Below are 18,282 nucleotides of genomic sequence, written 5' to 3'. Positions count from 1 at the left end.
TAAAAGAGGCAAAATACTTACTTACTCTGTCTGCAATTAAGCTAGCTATCTCATAGCTTCTTGCTTTGTGGAGTGGTGAGAGAGGCTACTAGCTTGAGATTATTTACATCTTCCTGTTTAGAGAGCACACCTATTCTGGAAAAGAATTTAGAAATATAGGCAACAGTGGAATAACACTCAAAAATGAATGGGATGAACTCTGATGACTAGAATACTTCAGTTAAGATAACACCATACTGACAAAGAGCCCACTCCTGAAAATATCTATATAAGTTTTCATCATTGCAACAACATACCAAAGGCCATTTCTGCAAAAAATCATATTCATAATAATGCTACAATAGCTCTTAAACCACTGTCATGTCATGTTTTTTAATCTACCCCAACATGGTTTTTTTGTGCATGTTACACAATTTCAAGAGGAGGAGTGGAGGAGGAATTATTTAATTATGTGTTTAAATTAAATAATGATACATTGTACTGTATATTGCATGCTAGATAGAAACACAGATAGAAGCAATATACAAGACATATATTTTGCATGGTCAAGCACTAATTTTCATTATATTCTTTACACCAATGGCCTCGTAACACTCAACAATATATTATAAATACTCCCCTCTCTCTCATCCTGGGAAAGGATATGAAACAGCCACTTAAATTTCACACTTCCATTTTCATACTTAAGCCATGAGTTCATCTGAATTTAGTTAAGTTCAGGGGCTGGAAAGAAAAAGGGTTTCAGGAAGCTGCAACCAAACAATGATACTGCATGGTAGCTTTTAAATATTGTTACTTCTTACCTGTCACGACACACTGATCTGATTTCTGCACGAGAATACTGATTGAACCTCTCTAGTCCAGTACTCTCTGGTCCAGCAATATCCAGCATGATTTTAATTATGTGGGTGGCCACTAATTGTGGGTGTGCCCAACTTTCCCACAGTCTGATTAAGTTTATTTACATCCACCAGTCCTGGTTCTTAGTGTTCTATACTGTTATTTAGCTATAATTTACCCCCCAACGGTCTTCTAAGAACCCAATAAGCAGTGGAAGTGTTGGTAATGCTACACAATATTGAGCTCTGATGGATCAGCAAATTCTCTGATTCAGCACCCGTCAGGTCCTGAGGATGCCAGACTAGAGAGGTTCAACCTGTGTTTTAAATACTGTAGTTTCTAACAACTTGATCTTTAGCATGTGATACCACAGAAATCACACTGATGTTAATAGTGAGTCTTCTAAAATTGCAAGACCCTTCAGATGTATATGTATCTAACATTTGTTAATTTCCTCAATTGCTTTTTCAGGATCAATATTTCATTTTCTAATTGGTCATTTGATCTCTCTCTTTTGTGACGCTGCACCTGTGATGTATGTCCCTAAAGGAGCATTTTCAAAACATTGTAGGCGACATGGAGCAATTTTAGCATAAAAAGAAAAGTATAACTAGCAATGGCGGGGGAGCAAATTACATTTGTATATATAGTATTAAATGCTTCCATTAGTTGCCATAGGGATGGGCAGAATTTGTCTTAAATGACATCTTTTTCTGATGCTTTGGATGTGTTAAAAAGAAAACATTGTGGAGAATTTTTCTGGAAGACTTTTTTTTTTAAATAGAAAGGGACAAAAAATTAAAGTGATATTTCTCTAGCAGGCAAGGGAGGCTGTAAACAGCAGTTAACACCTTCACCTCTCCTTAGAGACATTGACCTGTACAATACACTCATCTTTGCAGCTGTAGGATTTGTAATCCCACAGCTGCTGTAAGCTTTATCTTTTCCAGTTGTGCAACATTCTCCATCAGACCAGCTTCCTCCACCCCTCCCATTCCCAGCACAACCTTGAAAACCAGCAGTGAATATAAGCAATGGTAACTTGTTCAATGACACTTAGTGGAGGGAACATAAATAAAAACTGGTTAGACCTATCAGAAATTAACTTAAAACAAGTTCTGGTTTTACATTCAATCCAGTGATTTTTTTAATTTATATATATATATATATATATATATATATATATATATATATATATATATATATATATATATATATATATATATATAATTTCTAAAGCCCAGAGAAGCAAATGCCATACTGCAGCATGTGACCCAAGCTTAAAGCTATCAGCTGCTAGGAGCATTGTTCATGTCAAGCAGAAGAGTGAGGAGGATGCTGGTTGCACTTTTTGCTAGCATCTTGTCCCTTGGAAAATTGGTGTATAGATCGTTCAATACAAGGGGCCACTTGATAGCTTTGGTCACCAAAAATATTAATGTTTCAATAGCGACTAATGTACAAACATACAAATGACTCCTGACATAGAGTTTGATCCTGCACCAATGTGTTTTCCTATTGATGTTTATAAGAGCAGGATTTGGCCCATCAAAAACACATAAAGAACTGGAAACTTATTCGTGGGGTCTGATCCAGAAATCATCAGTTTCAATGGGAATCGTTTCACTGACTTCATAGGGCTACGAATTAAGTTTTGAAAACTAACAACTCCCCATCCAATCCAATATTTTAGGCTAACTAAATGTGATTCCATTTTTCTTTATTTTTCTCCCCTTCAAAAGATTAGGAATTTACTAAGATCATAAGCTTTGGGACCCTGAAGTCTCAGAAAAACTTGGATATTATTTAGATAATCCTGCTCATAGATTGTACAGTCTTTGCTGGTAAATATTTGTCCTGTCAAATAACACTTTACAGTCAACATATGCATTTTATTATGTAGAGTTCATAGGAATGCATATCAGTAATGCAATTTTTGTCTCTCCAGCAACTTAGTAAACTCAAGGTGCAGAATACATGCTTTTTTTTCTGAATGGTTTTAATTTAAACAAATCCAAGTCATGCAACACACTGTAAGTGACAGTATTCTTTGGAAGCAATTTCTATTTAGCTGTATTGTCTAAAAGACTGAGCTAATATAAAGTTAAGGGATTTGGAAAAGAGAATCACGATTAGATCTTCCACAGTGAATCTTTAATTAGGCCTTGATCCTGCAAGTCTTTATACAATTTACAAGATAGTTGCATTTCAAAGTAAGAAAGAGTGATTTGAAAACCAAAAGTCCCAGAGGGGTAGCTGTGTTAGTCTGTATCAGCAAAAACAGTGAGAAATCCAGTGGCACCTTAGGGTATGTCTACACTATCCCGCTAGTTCGAACTAGCGGGGTAATGTAGGCATACCGCACTTGCAAATGAAGCCCGGGATTTGAATTTCCCGGGCTTCATTTGCATAAGCGGGGAGCCGCCATTTTTAAAACCCCGCTGGTTCGAACCCCGTGCAGCGCGGCTACACGGGGCTCGAACTAAGTAGTTCGGACTAGGATTCCTATTCCGAACTACCGGTACACCTCGTAGAATGAGGTGTACCGGTAGTTCGGAATAGGAATCCTAGTCCGAACTACCTAGTTCGAGCCCCGTGTAGCCGCGCTGCACGGGGTTCGAACCAGCGGGGTTTTAAAAATGGCGGCTCCCCGCTTATGCAAATGAAGCCCGGGAAATTCAAATCTCGGGCTTCATTTGCAAGTGCGGTATGCCTACATTACCCTCCTAGTTCAAACTAGGAGGGTAGTGTAGACATACCCTTAGAGACTAACAGATTTATTAGGGCATAGGCTTTCATGGGTAAAACTCACTTCATCAGATGAACTGGAGTGGAGTGGAGTGCATTAACCAGTTAAGATCCTCATTCAATCCTAAATTGATGGTATTGAATTTATAAATGAATTCCAGTTCAGATGTCTCCCTTTGTAATTGGGTTTTGAAACTCTTTTTTGGAAGGATGGCTACTTTTAAATCCATTATGGAGTGTCCAGGGAGGTTAAAGTGTTTCCTTACAGGTTTATGTGTATTATCATTCCTAATATCTGATTTGTGTCCATTTATTCTTTGGTGTAGTCTACAAATCAGACATCGGGAATGGGAACATACATAAACCTGTAGGGGAACACTTTAACACTTCTGGGACAGAGCGTCAATCTTGCTCTTTTTGGTTCTGGACGGAAGGCGGTTACAAAACCAAAGTGCAAACAGAGCGAGGCCCACTGATGTTATTGTTGGTTCAAAGCTTTGGCTTTATGCACATAATCTAGCTTTTGATGATTGTGCACCAGGATAGGGTAACAGATCCTTTCTGCATAATTGTATGACTCTTTGAAAGTGGTCTTAATTGCCACACGTTTTGCCAAAAAATTCTTAATTTTGCTCTGCAGGTTTACAGAATCATAGAACACTAGAACTGGAAGGGACCTCAAGAGGTCATCGAGTCCAGTCTCCTGCCCTCATGGCAGGACCCCGTACTGTCTAGATCATCCCTGATAGATGTCTATCTAACCTGCTCTTAAATATCTCCAGAGATGGAGATTCCACAACCTTCCTAGGCAATTTATTCCAGTGTTTGACTACCCTGACAGTTAGGAATTTTTTCCTAACGTCCAACCTAAATCTCCCTTGCTGCAATTTAAGCCTATTGCTTCTTGTCCTATCCTCAGAGGCTAACGAGAACGATTTTTCTCCCTCCTTCTTGTGACACCCTTTTAGATACCTGAAAACTGCTATCATGTCCCCTCTCAGTCTTCTCCTTTCCAAACTAAACAAGCCCAATTATTTCAATCTTCTTCCATAAGCCATGTTCTCTAGACCTTTAATCATTCTTGTTGCTCTTCTCTGGACCTTTTCCAATTTCTCCACATCTTTCTTGAAAGGTGGTGCCCAGAAATTTGAATTTTCTAGAGTAAACGGTGCATTGGTAAAACAACTGCTGAAGGACCATGCCTTTGGTATAGCACTGCTCCAATCACCAAGTGGGAAGGCATCCCTTTTGATGATGAAGGCTTGCATGGTATCAGGGTGGACCAAAATGGGAGTGGGGATAAATGAGAGTTTTAATTGTTGTGGGCCTGCTTGGCCACAGGAGATTGGATGAATCTAGAGTTTTTGTGGAGAAGGGCAGTAAGAAAGTGATCCACTCCCAGAATCCCAGAATGAACGATGGACAGTTGTTTGATAACTCCAGGAAATGTAGCTCATGAATGTTCTGTAGCCTTTATCTTGCATGGGTCCATTTCAGTCTCCACAAGGGATAAGATGATCACTGGGAATTCTATGGTGAACTAATCAAAGGTGCATTTTACTAGGTTAGCAAACAGGCCATGTCAGCATAGCCTCTTTTGGATGGAACAGGTGTGTATGGTGTGGTGTTTCGGCATTGTCCAAAAAATAGTATCATCCAGGTGAACTACCTCATATTGGTACAGAATGTCTGGGAGTTCATCATTAATAAAAGTTGAAATGTTATGGGTGTGTTTGTCAAACCAAAGGGCATAACAAGATAATCAAAGTTGCAATAATAATGGCAGTTTTTATTTGTCCCCGGCCCTAACACGTACTAGGTTGCATGCTTCCCTCATATGTGTAACTCCGTGTTTAAGGTGAGCAGAAACCATGCAATCCATTAACTCATGGATTAGTGGTAGCAGGTATTGGTTTCTAATAGCGATCTAACTTACTGCCTAATAGCTCACACATTGTTAGAGGCTGAGGGCATCCTTTTTCTTAAACAATGAAGAATGGCATCCAAGTAGACAAGGGGGTTTGTGAATAAATACCTTAGCTAAAGCAACGAGGAGTCCTGTGGCACCTTATAGACTAACAGATTAATTGGAGCATACGCTTTCATGGGCAAAGAACCACTTCATCAGATCCATGTCTGGTCTTTGCCCACAAAAGCGTATGCTCCAATAAATCTGTTAGTCTATAAGGTACCACAGGACTCCTCATCGCTTTTGCAGATTCAGACTAACACGGCTACCCCTCTGATACTTGATACCTTAGCTGAGTTCTCCTGAAAATAAGATTGTGGAGTGACTAGCTTGTCTGTGTTTGGACATGGCCTGAACAGAGTGTTTGGCCCAGGTTGTGTTTGGCCCAGCTCAACTGGGTAAACCATAGTCCCTGTTGGGGCAGAAAGAAGGGTATGGTTGGGGGGAGGAGAGCTGAAGGCATTATTGTAATCCTGTATTTATATAGAAGTCAAGGAATAGGATCAGTGGGAGGCTGTTCTGGCCACCTATTCTGCTTTGCAACTACCAGAGAACTACACTGTGCAGTTCATTTCCTGGGTCAAGCAGTACTGCTGGAAGAATTCTGAGGAAAAAGCTGACTTTTAGTTCCTGTCAGCTGATAAATTCTGGAGGGCCGGTAACAAGATACCCAGGAGTAGTGGGAATGGTGGGGCCACTGGCCCAGAGGATAAGAGAGACCCCTTGATCATCTCCATTAGGTATGACCTGCAGGGAGATATGTAGTGCACCTAGGCACCAATAAAGTTGTCAACTACAACTCAACTGGTATTGTGAGTGTGGTGCTAGCTATCTGGAACTGATGTGTTTTCCAGTCAGAACCTCAGTTTGATATTCAGGAGACCACCACCAGGACACTCAGGTTAGCTTCTTTCACTGAGCTGGTCTGACTTGTTTCCCAGGCACATTCAGCATAGGCTCTTTGTGGGGCAACTGGAGATAACATGGCCAAGCTCGCCACAGTAATAACACTGGTTAAGGTACCACTGCCAATCTGTCTCAGAGGTGAACTGCCAGTGGGCCAGGTCGAACCCTCATCAGCTCAACTGGTGGATCAGAATCCAATAGCTGGGGCGCTGTTGTGATGCCCCTCTTCTTTCTTCCCATTACCCACATAGATCATATGTTGAACCAGATAACAAGATCTATGAAGGTGTCAAGAACCTTTGGGGGAGGAAGGGACGGAGTTCAATTTGGGCCAGTTCATCCTTGATTCACCTCATTCCACAAACTCCATCAAAATAATTGGGTCACCTCATTCAATTCCACATTCAAAACGAGACAGTAGAAATGAGATGCATAGGTAGTATCTGCGCCCAACCCTGTTGGAGCGTCTGCAAGGCAGCATCAGTGGAACAAATACAGACAGGTTTGTTACAGATGATTGATACCAACCTCTGGAATGTACCCACATAGGGGAGAAGGCCCATTCCAACTTCTCCCCTGTCAGCAGGCAAACTAGCAAGCCTCCCTTTCCCTGACTGACTGAAGGAGTACATCTGAGGTCAAAGCAAGAACAAGAGGTTGCGCTGGTACATGCAGCCTTGTAATTAGGAGTAGCTCACATCAAAGTGCTTGGGCAGAGGAAGAGGAGGCCGCAGCTCAGGTGACAGCAAGCTCAAAGGGCCTGGTGCACAGCACTCTCTCTTGATTCTCAGTGGCCAGTTGTGTTTTGTTCCTGCAATGCTCTATTGTCTGTGTGAAGGCAGTTCACCAGGTTACACAACATTTTGCTAGATGAGGTTGTGAAAACCAGGACTTTAACAGAGTTCAAAAATAACTAGATTAAATTCATGGAGGTTGGGTCCATCAATGGCTATTAGCCAGCATGGCTAGCAATGGTGTTCCTAGCCTCTGTTTGTCAGGGGCTGTGATTGGTTGACAGTTGAGGGATCACTTGATGATTACCTGTTCTGTTCACTCCCTCTGGGGCATCTGGCATTGGCCACTGTCAGAATACAGGATACTGAGTTGGATGGACTTTTAGTATGACCCAGTATGGCTGTTCTGAGGTACTTGTGCCCCTGGAAGTACAGGGAGCTCTCTCAGGTCCAGCTGCATCTGAGCCTACTTGAAGGTCCAATAATGCTACAAGAACCAGGACATGGGTGGTCATGCCTCATGGTTAGAGCTGGGAATCTGTTGGAGACAGATTAGTCAGAGGGCAAGCCAAAGGGCAAACCAGAGTCAAGGATTAAGTCAAGGGTCAAAGTCATAGTTAGTAGCCAGGAGTAGGCAAAGAAGCAGGGATCAGGAGCAAGGCAGGAAAGCAGGAACTGGGGCCAGACAGGGATCTGGGATAAGGAGGGCAAGGAGCAGGCTGGGAGGCAGGAATAGGAGTCAGGCAAGGAGGCAGGGTTGACAGTGATAACCTGTCAAGTATTCTCTCAGATGCTCTGGACAGTATCCATTGTCTCATTCTGTCATTCTGGCTCATTCTGCTACATTCAAGCCAATCAGGAGCTTTGTAGGCAGAACTGGGGTTGGGATTAGAGCTTCAGTAACCTCCTCTTCCCCTGTTTGAAATAGGCTGCTGGGTGATAGCTGTAGTCTAAAGCCCACAGTCCCTCCCCTGCCGCTGCTGCCTTGCCTAAAGCTAGGCTCTCGGAGTTCCTGTATTTTGTTCTACCCAGATTGCAATGTGTAAGCTACCAAGTGTGTTCATGTCACTGTACTTTGTGTCCAGATGCTCAGTTATTTCAAAATTGCTCATCCTGTTTACTACAGGCCACTTGCTAAGACCAGATCTACGCACAGTCTGCTCACAGTGCCGCTTTCCATAGAAGTATGTCATTTGGTGCCATGTTTCTATTGTACTCCATTGTTTTCCCTTCACTGTGAAGATTGTGATCATCACTAATAGCCTTGGTATATTTACTAATATCAAATTAGAGGCACCAGTGTACTGTATTATTTCTTAAAACTATGTCTCAGCCTCCTCTACAGATAGGAAGAGTCTGCAGGTGAGACTGAGATCCAGTGATTCCCTCTCAGAACGGCATGGAGATGAGGATCTGGGGCTTTATAGATTGTCTCCAGCTCTCCGCTTTCCTGGGGAAACTTCTGAAATGGCTCTGCTGGAGAATGAGCTCCAAGAAGCTGGCAGGAGGACATAAGGCAAGGATTCATTCAGCTGCTGTAGGCTGCCCTATATGCTTGCAATGTATTGCTTGGGGGAATGCGGTCCTTACACAAACCCTGCTGTCTCCCGGTGGTCAGGTTTAATCACTCCTGGTCAATCCCTCCCCCCGTCTAACACACACAAACACCGGAGTCTTCATCTGTGGGGGTGAAGTAGGTACGTTTGTGGAGCTGTCTATCTCCTCAGGCCTTCTCCTGCACATTTCTTCATGGGAGAGAATGATGATGATGAAGAGACCACTGAATTCAAAATAACTTCTGCCAGCATAAAGACTGTATGATTTGGTTTATTAGCAATGTGTGCCTCATGAACTTCCCTGGAATCTCTCCACCCTAATGAGTTTATCACATATACATCTCTTCAGACTCCGTTCCCGAAAACAAAAAGTATTCTACATTGCCACTGTAGCCTGGACCCCTTTCATACACAGTATATCTACTCTCTCAGGACCTCTTGGTCTATTGAGACCTGTCCACTGCTGTCACAGGCAATCCTGTCATATAGTTCCGTTCATTGTCCTTCAGTCTCCCTCTCAAGTCTTTTAAGATCCTCTAAAATGTTTTCAGGACTAAACTATAGGGACAAAGTCCTGACACCACTGAAGTGAATGGTAAAACTCCCATTGACCTTCATGGGGCCAGAACATCACCCAAGATCTTTTTATAATTGGATATTTTCAGACTCTCGTCTTACGGTTGAGGTTTCAGAAGCATCTACAAATTTTGGAGGCCTCCAATTTTAGCTGCCCATCTTGCAATTCACAGTTGTCTTGAGCAGAACATCCTGACTGGAGACTTCCAATATTGAGAGGAGTGTTTGAAAACATTGTCCGTAATATTTTATAGCATTGTAAAGTGCTATGAGATACTTATTTGAACAGTTCTCTGCATTTTATTGCAACCTTTATTTATTATAATTTCTCTCTCATGCTAAGAGATCAGAAACAGAGAATATATCCCAGCTTTGTTACTAGTTCTTTCTTCTTAATCCCTCTAAGCACAAGGTTAATAATTATAACAAAAAACTATTCTTCATAGCTTAGTGGCTTAAACTTTTATATTTTTCCTTTATTCTGAATGTATCCCTCAGGAAACAACTCCCTCTAATAATCACCTTGCCTACACTTTCTTCAGTCACACATAACATTCTCTCTCCCACTTTCTTTTTGGGTTAATATTAGTGTTTGTCAGCAGCAGAATTTTTTTTCAGCCTGTGAGTCATTACAGTCGCAGTTATGCTCACAATAGAGAGTTCAGAGTATGTGGGGGGGAAAGCCCTGTTGCCTACATGTATGTGACTGCTAGAAAACCATAAGGCTACTCTTATCTTATAAATGCCAAGTACTCAATTATTTTCATTTCCTTGCCTTTGGAAAAAAATCAAATGGGATGCAGTAGATTATTTGAACTTTTAGAAGCCTGTACTCAGATTTTTCAAAATATACACATTTTTATCAAATATTTCTCTGAGGTTTTTTTTAAAGTCTGCCACAAATTAAGTGAGTTGGATGATTTTGCTAGTCCTGGGAATGCATTTGTGAGCATTACAAAACCAGTGCACTGATTACACTTCATGCTTCGACATCTGTGCTCAGAAGAGGTTCGGTACTTCCATAACAAGTATTTTGCTTGTACGGATTCAGATACATTGACAGAGCTGCATGGAGAAATTTGCCTATTGCCTTCCTTCACTGTTATGGCTCTGTCATTTTAACTCAGGGATGCCCTCTAAAACTGCCACCCTTGACAATAAACCAGTTCTGGCTATGTCCCTCACTAGCATTACAGCTGTGCAAATCTTTTGTTCTGAGTTTCCAGATCATATGAAATTACTTAGTTTGGGGTTCACACAAACTAGAACCAGAATCCTTTTATAGTTAAACATTTTTCTGGGGCTGCAAAGCTTTCAGATGAGTTAGAGAGAATTTTCCCCCCTTTCAGTGCATGCTATAGTTTAGGGCACTAAAGCTGCCTAACCTTGCAAGTGAGGATTCTCCTGGAATGATGGGCACAAAGATAGATAAATGTATTAACTATAGGTAGGAACCATTATCTTCCTTGCAGCTACCAACCTCCAACTTGAGCAGTTCTTTTTAGCAGTTGTTAAAATGTTTGCATTACGTACAGCTTAGTCAACTTCAAAACTCCAAGAGGGACTAAGGTATCATGCAAGGTGCTTGATGCCAAGTGCCTTGGGCAACAGAGGTGATGATGAGTCAACTAACAATATTTCTTGTCACTCAATAAGGATAAGGACAATGAAGTTTGTGGAAGTCATGAGGAGGTGGAGGAAGACCTATTAAAGTCTGAGGAGGAGGTGTTAAAAATTACTCTTAAGCAGGAATGGGGCAGAGTTTGCCACTTTTTCATTCTTATCTGTGTACATTGAGTCATGCTGCAGATGAGGAACCCAGGGATTGTCATGTCAGACCTGGCCCGTAATCCAGCTAGTACAAGATCTTGTAACCAACTGTGGCTGGTGGCAGATATTTGCAATGAATGCGTAATAAACCATTAAATGGAAAATTATGCAATAACCTGCCCTTTAAGGAAGTTACTTTCTAACTCTCATGTATTAGAAGTTAGCTTATGCCTTTCCATACAGAGTGAAAAGGAGTATTGTCACTTGAATGATCTCTGTTGACAAGTGCATTGGCATTCAGTTCCTTTCCTGATAGCTTTGACCTTCATGGGATTTTAAACTCTATTTGATATGCCTCCTGAAAATGTTATGTTATCCAGTGTAACAATGGAGCTTCTCGTTATCGAAGTAATTTCAGAGGCCAACCTACTTCCTTGAACAGAATTGAATATAGGAAGAGTGGACTTGACCATGTGTCCTGGCCTTCCTGCCACCTTGAAGTGCAGGAAGAAGAGGCATGAAAATGTAGGGTCTACCAGTCACCCCTTTCTCCTTGCATAGATTAGAAGCAACAGGTGGGTCCTAAGGCTTGTCAGGATTGGGGTCCTGGCTTAGGTTCTGGGGACAAAAATCTCAACAGCACTGGCTTCATTTGAACCTCAAACTTTGTCAAGATTCCCCAACAGAATTAAACTGTATAAACTCAAATCAGACAAACGTGTATTTTGCAACATCTCTGCTAAATATGTAAGTCCATTTCAAAAACAGAGTTAGAATAATATTATCAAAAAGACATACAGTAGAAAAATATATTCAGTTTCCTATGAACATGGATTTGAATACTGTACTGAAGTTATCAGGAGAGGAAATAGTGTCATTTGATTTGATATTTTATTCAAGCTTTGACTGAGCAGTTTTGCTACAGCGCACTTCTATTTGGAGAAAAAATCAGAAACTGCATCAGACAACCACTCTGTATTTTGTTCTAGAAAACAATTAGCAATTATAATTACTCACAATGTTTTCTGGCTCAGAATAAAAATGGCATTGGACAAAACGATACTGAACATTCATCGTGATTAGACAATACTCCACACCTTGAAGAGCAGTGAAGCCATAAGAATAATTTTAAATGCAAATTAAATTGAGGGGGTAGCAAGAAGAACAGATAAAAGACAGTAAAACAAAGCCTTTCAATTTCCTCAAATTAGCAGGCTAATGTAATATAAAAAGCAGTTCCACTCAGATCTGTACTAAGATGTTTCATTTCTTCATAATATAAAACAGCAGATCCATCACCTTTCTCTACTCTGTACTCTTGATTTCGAGGTTGCAGTGACAATTTGAAGCTGTTCGCTCTGGCTCACAGACTGGTTATATTGCTTAGTCTTATTTCAAGCCAGTGGGATGGAAAGAGATCAGTAATATTGGTAAGTACCTATCTGCTAATCTGAGCTTTTATTTTTTTAAATTCTTTTACATAATGCTTTTGTTCTTTATCAGTGTGAATCTACTGGGAAAAGCTTCATGTATTTTGTACAAAGCTACATACTATATAGAATTATGATGATTCCTAAAGGCTATTATATCAGATTTTTTGCACACATTCCACAGTGAGTTAATACAAGAAGTGGGAATATCACAGAGTATGAAGCTTCTGAATAACTTAAGAATTTGTATGGTATCCTTGGAACATTTAATGCATTTAGTGCCTTTCTGAACTGTGCAAAACAGCCTTATCTAACACACAGCACTAGATAAAAATAGGAGCAATCTCTGAACAGTCTTAGTAGGACATTATTATTCATCTTACATTTGCTGTAAATTACTTCATTTATCAGTTGCTCTTGTGGTAAATAGTGAAATGGTGTCCAGATCAGTAAAAATAAAGTATTAGACAAAACAAAATGCTTCAGTTAATCATTACAACCCAGTTCAAGTTTTCTGAGCTGTAAAGGAAAGTGATTAAGATAAGAGGAAAAACCAAATTAATAAAGAAACTTGATAGAAAATTTGATTTGCTGTCCTTCTTTATTTTTTTTTTCCTTAAGAAAGTTTTTTATCAGGGGCTTATTCCTTCTGTGTGGAGGGCGTGGGGGAGTTGATAGTAGTGTCACCTTCTGTTGCTAAGTAACAACATCTCCTGGACGTTTTTATCAGATAAAAGAAGTCCATTGACGTTATGTATTATTCATCAGAGTTCCAATCAAACAATCAAAATTGTTTGCTTACACTGGGGACATTTAGTAAGATCAAGGAAGCTCTCCCTGAAACTGGAGGCAGCTCTTGTTGTTTGCAGTAAGTATCCTTTGTTTTTCAGAGTGCTGCAAGGAAGTGATATGTTGAAAAATTTTAGAAGTTTTCTGATTAGTATAGGTTTGTAAATTGGAAAATGATTTCTCATGTTGTTACAAACAAGTAGATTTATGCTTTGGAATTCAAGACATTGCTTGAAGTGAGGATTATTCTTTTCCACTACCTTAAAATAAGTGCTCTGAAAGAGGAAGAACTATTGATCTCTTAAAAAAAAAGGCTCTTGGTGATATGTATATAATTGCTTATAAATCTGTGCACACATGCTGGTAAAGATGCAAAGAAATGCCAGTGTATATATTTTCTGTAACTGCTGGACTTTAAATATACTATGTATATAATTGCTATATATAATTGCTGTGTGAAGTGAAAGAAAATGCAAGAGTCAACAGGAAGGTAGGAAAGGTTCATGATAATTGACATGTCAGTGTGTGTTACACAAGAAACACCATATGTCAGAGGAGAGGTTAACTCATAGATTGCATACCATAAATCGTCTCAGAGGAGTAGCTGTGTTAGTTAGTCTATAACTTTAAAAATAACAAGCACTTCTGTGTAATCATAGAGGCTAGCAAATATATTAGGTCTTGAGCTTTCATGGTTAAAACCCACTTCATCACATGAGTTGGAGTGGAAATTACAGAATTACAGGGTATGGATAACAGCAAAAGCAGTTCCTTTTCAGTTGTAGGACTGGGTTCAAGAGAATACTGAAATGAAAGGGTCAGCCAAGAATCAATGCTAATATTGTGCTGGTCATACCTGTTATCAAACATGTTAAAAGCTGGTGGTGTGAAGTTGTGTTGCAAGTTAAACAGAAAAAGTAGAATTGGTTTTCTTGCCTTTTGGTGGAGTGTTCTATTTCTGTTGTGTTTGATGAACTGTTTGCTTTTTTAAAATCAACATTATTGTCATTTATTTTACTGTAGTACTTAGAGGCCCTAATCAGGTTGGGATTTTGTGTTAGGCATTACATAGGCATAAAATAAAAGATGGCCACTGACCTAAAGTTCTTACAATTTTAAGATAGAATGCATCAAGTGGGTAAAACAAGGGCTACGTCTAGACTGCATTGCTTTTTCCAGGATACCAGAGATATACAAGAGGTATCCCAGAAATGCAACGCCACGTCCGCGGAACATGTCCGCTTTTCCAAAAAAATTTCGAAAAAGCAGATGATCTCTTTCACCATCCCCATAAACCTCGTTCTATGAGGAATAAGGGATGAGTTGAAAGAGCAGTTTTTTTCCAAAATTTGTCACCGTATAGACACCAAATTTTGGAAAAACCTCTTTTGACAGCAAAGCAGAAAAAGATACATTTCTTTTTCCGATTGAACCTTGCAGTCTAGACATAGCCAAGAGTATGTTGTGGAAGGATGGAGGTTGTGGATGGGATATTAGTGATAATGCAAGGAATCTTGTTTGTGTTTGGTATTTCAACTTTCTTTATATGTTGTTCAGTTGGGGATATGAAAAATTATTCTTTGAAACTAAAATCTGGTGTTTAAAAATATTCTATGAATGAGGGGTTTAAATGCTTTTCTCAAGATCCACTCTGATATGTCAGATTGGGATGTTTTAAATACTGAATATGAAATTCTTTAGTCAGAAAAAAATCTGATTTTTTTTTGTATGTTTGATCCTTAGTTGTTTTCTCCGCAGGAATTTGACTGATCACATCACTTTGAAAATAAAGAAGTATAAGCAACAAAAAGTTCCTCCAAGATGGACTATTTTTTGGATGTTGAGTCTGCTCACAGACTGATGTTATACAATCAAGGAGCTCAAGGTAATAAAATTTGAGAGAGAAAATAAGAAATACAAGTGTGTCACTTATATGGGGTCAAATTATGGCTGCCCTTGTACGTGTACTGTTTAAAGGTAAGAAAGCACAGGGGAGCTTCCCCAAAAAACAGCTGCACAAGAAGTCCAAGAAATAATAAGTGGGCTGATTTGCTTCCCCTGAATCTAACAGTGAGCCATTAAAGCAGCTGTAACACAGCAGAAACTAAAGGGCAGATGTTTGACAATGGCACAACAGGTAGTGAAGGGAGAGTAGGGCCAAGGTTTGGGCTACATCTCTTGTACAGGTACATTAAGTGCAGCTGCTGTATATGGTTCCTTGGACTCACAAATAATAGCCCCCTCCACTCATAGCTTAGGTGTTATAAGTGCTTTCACCCACTAAGTTCTTCTTCCTTTCCAGGGCTCCAAATGCTATCAGATTAATACTTTGGTCTATAATTTTATTTTGAAGGCACTGGCTGACTAGCACAAATTATATAGGAAAACTCCAGTGTTCCACTGCACAGCTTCCACACAACATTGATTAACATCCCTTACAAAATGTTGGCCCAATAGCACAGCAACATTAGAGGAGATACAATAGTTGGGCAACATTTTTCAAACAGTTGTTTTAGTTGAAAAATGTGCTTTTTCTTCAAAAGCAAAAACTTTTTCTTTAATTTTCCACATTTTCTATAATACCATTGAAAATAAAAATTGGGAGGGTGATTTTGGTTTTTCCCTTTTTTCCTCTTTCTATCTTTCTTTGTCAGTGGCAAAGGGGGAGGGAAGAAGGAGGAAATAAAGCAAGGAAATAACTCAAGAGATGTTCCTTTTTGATACCTGGGTGGGGGGGAACACCATTTCCCCCCACCATCTCTAATTTTTGGGAATCTAATGAAGATATCAAAGAAAGCCATTTACTGAAAAAAAATAATCATGGGGGAAGGACAAAAACACTTTCTGCTATTAAAATATTATTCCTGAACTTAAAAGCAAAACAATCTCAAAAACCAGAACTTCTGTCATTCTATGCTGATCACCACATGCATCGTCAGCAGGGTTCTGACCTTTAGATCCATCACACAGACCTCCATTACTTGAGCTAAGGAAGGAATGGGTAGCGCCAGATATCATCTTTCTGAACCAGTACTATTGAGTTTCACATCTGTATGCTGACAGTAGCAGTATTGTGAGACTAAGGAATCCTGGGTTTAATTCCAGGTTCTGCCAGGAGAGTGCTGGCATTTAATTGTTATAGAATCACTGTTCCATAGCCATATTCTCCCTCCTAGACTCATGTCCCTTTGTTCATTTTCTCTAATGCACCTCACTGGTACCTGTCTTCTTTTCTTCTCCAATTATAATCTACTTGCTCCCCTCTGCTCCTATCTCCACCCAGGCTCTAGTCCTTATTATCTGTCTGCCACTCCGTGCTCAGCAGATCTCTTCTCCTCCGATTTTGTATTCACCTTCTCCCACCCCCAACACCAACAACTTTTCCTCTTTATTTATGTGAGGCTCCTTCTCCCCATCTGGGTCCCAGTAAGGTTAGAAGTGAAAGCACAGCAATAATAGTCTCTCCATTCTTAGTTTTGATGACTGGGACCTACAACAGTCCCTAGCAATAGCAGCCCTTGCTACTCTGGGCTGGAACATGCTCCATTTCTCCTTGGGGATGGTACATACACATTCTGGTCAACAGTAAGAGCTGTGAGGGATGGAGCATTCCAGAAATAGTCAGAGAATTTAGCCATCAGCCTTTAACAAGCTTCTGCCAAGCATGAGTGAACTGAGATTTTAAGAGGTTCTAAATGTTGCCAATAGGGTCATATTGTCACGAATGGCAGAGAACATTCCAAGCATTAGGCCACTCCTTGCAATATTTCAAGTTTGTCCATCACAGCATGAAGGCACTAGAGTTTCTCATTTTTTTTACAGTTGCATACTCTTGGTTTAAACATGGGGAAAACAATGTATTTTTCTTTACATCATTTTTGTAAAGAGTGAAATCATTTTATCTGAAACTTTTCTAAAAAAAATCAGTCTGAAGCAGGCAACTACTATGAACATTTTAAGTTCAAGCAGTGAAAGTTTGGCAAAGTTATAAAGAACTGAAAACAGCATATCACAACGGAAAACAGTAAACAACCTTAACTAAAAGTGTTCCTGCCAATTTCACATAGAATAATTGCATCATACAATTGTCTTGAATCATACAATCAAAGAGTGAATTTGTATTTTTTTTAACTTCATTTTGGTCAAGTCAAAAAGAGATGTTCATATTCTGTCATTAAATACATAGTGAAAATAAATTTAAATATTACTTGTATTAATTTGTCATTAAAGTTATTACATTATAAATTGTAAACTGAACATACTACAGAATCAGGGCTTGTTACTCATATAGATTCTCACTCTTTCGTCCCATGTTAACCTCCCTTATTTCTGAAACAAAAAACAGGACTATGTAGCACTTTAAAGTCTAACAAGATGGTTTAATAGGTGATGAGCTTTTGTGGGCCAGACCCACTTCCTCAAATCAAATAGTGGAAGAAAATTGTCATTACTATTTGTCTTTAAAGTGCTACATAGTCCTGTTTTTAGTTTCAGCTACTCCAGACTAACACGGCTACATTTCTATCCCTTATTTCTGTAATTCTTAACATATTGTTTTTTAGAAACTGAATTTAAAAGAAAATTAAAATGAAAATACAATAAATCAGGCACTTCATTCTTCATAACCCATATGTTCATGTAATCAGCAACCAACTGAATCTATATATTGCATGTGGCTATTGAAAAATACTCCTAAACTTGTATCTTTAATTTTTAAGTATTTTTTAGAAATCCTTGTATCAAAACACAAAGACAGTCTATATTATGCACAGCTGTAGTGAACTCTCTACACAAAAGGAAAAAGTGTGAAGAGGAGAGAAACCAGTGGTGAAATATAGATGTTCCCAAGGAATAGCTTACTCCAATTTTGCCTTAAATCTGTTTTCTCAAAATCTTACGATGAATTCAACACAAAATATCATATCTTAGGGCTATTTCCAGGTCACTGAAGACATGTAACTTTC

General features: G+C 39.4%; 1 protein-coding gene and 1 long non-coding RNA gene across 9 annotated transcripts in view; one reads left to right on the top strand and one right to left on the bottom strand.

Annotated features, from left to right (window-relative positions):
- LOC142827174 (uncharacterized) overlaps positions 1 to 18,282 on the bottom strand; it is a 117,979-nt gene that overhangs the window by 92,441 nt on the left and 7,256 nt on the right. The gene's annotated exons all lie outside the window — the stretch shown is intronic.
- The window catches only part of PHACTR1 (phosphatase and actin regulator 1), a 458,960-nt gene continuing 453,553 nt past the window's right edge, over positions 12,876 to 18,282 (top strand). Inside the window, exons 1-2 of one of the 7 annotated variants that reach the window (XR_012901644.1) lie at positions 12,876 to 13,397; positions 15,077 to 15,203. Coding sequence is in view for 6 of the 7 variants with exons in the window: in XM_014581425.3 (XP_014436911.1) it covers positions 15,140 to 15,203 (64 nt within the window). In the remaining variant the exon portion in view is untranslated. The remainder of the gene's footprint in view (positions 13,398 to 15,076; positions 15,204 to 18,282) is intronic. The other 6 variants (XM_014581425.3, XM_006138762.4, XM_014581428.3 and 3 more) reach the window with 6 other exon arrangements.

The sequence above is a fragment of the Pelodiscus sinensis genome, chromosome 2 (assembly GCF_049634645.1).
Source record: "Pelodiscus sinensis isolate JC-2024 chromosome 2, ASM4963464v1, whole genome shotgun sequence".
Taxonomy (NCBI): Eukaryota; Metazoa; Chordata; order Testudines; family Trionychidae; genus Pelodiscus; species Pelodiscus sinensis.
Note: the sequence above shows the minus strand (reverse complement) of the source record. Positions and strands in the feature narration are given on the sequence as shown.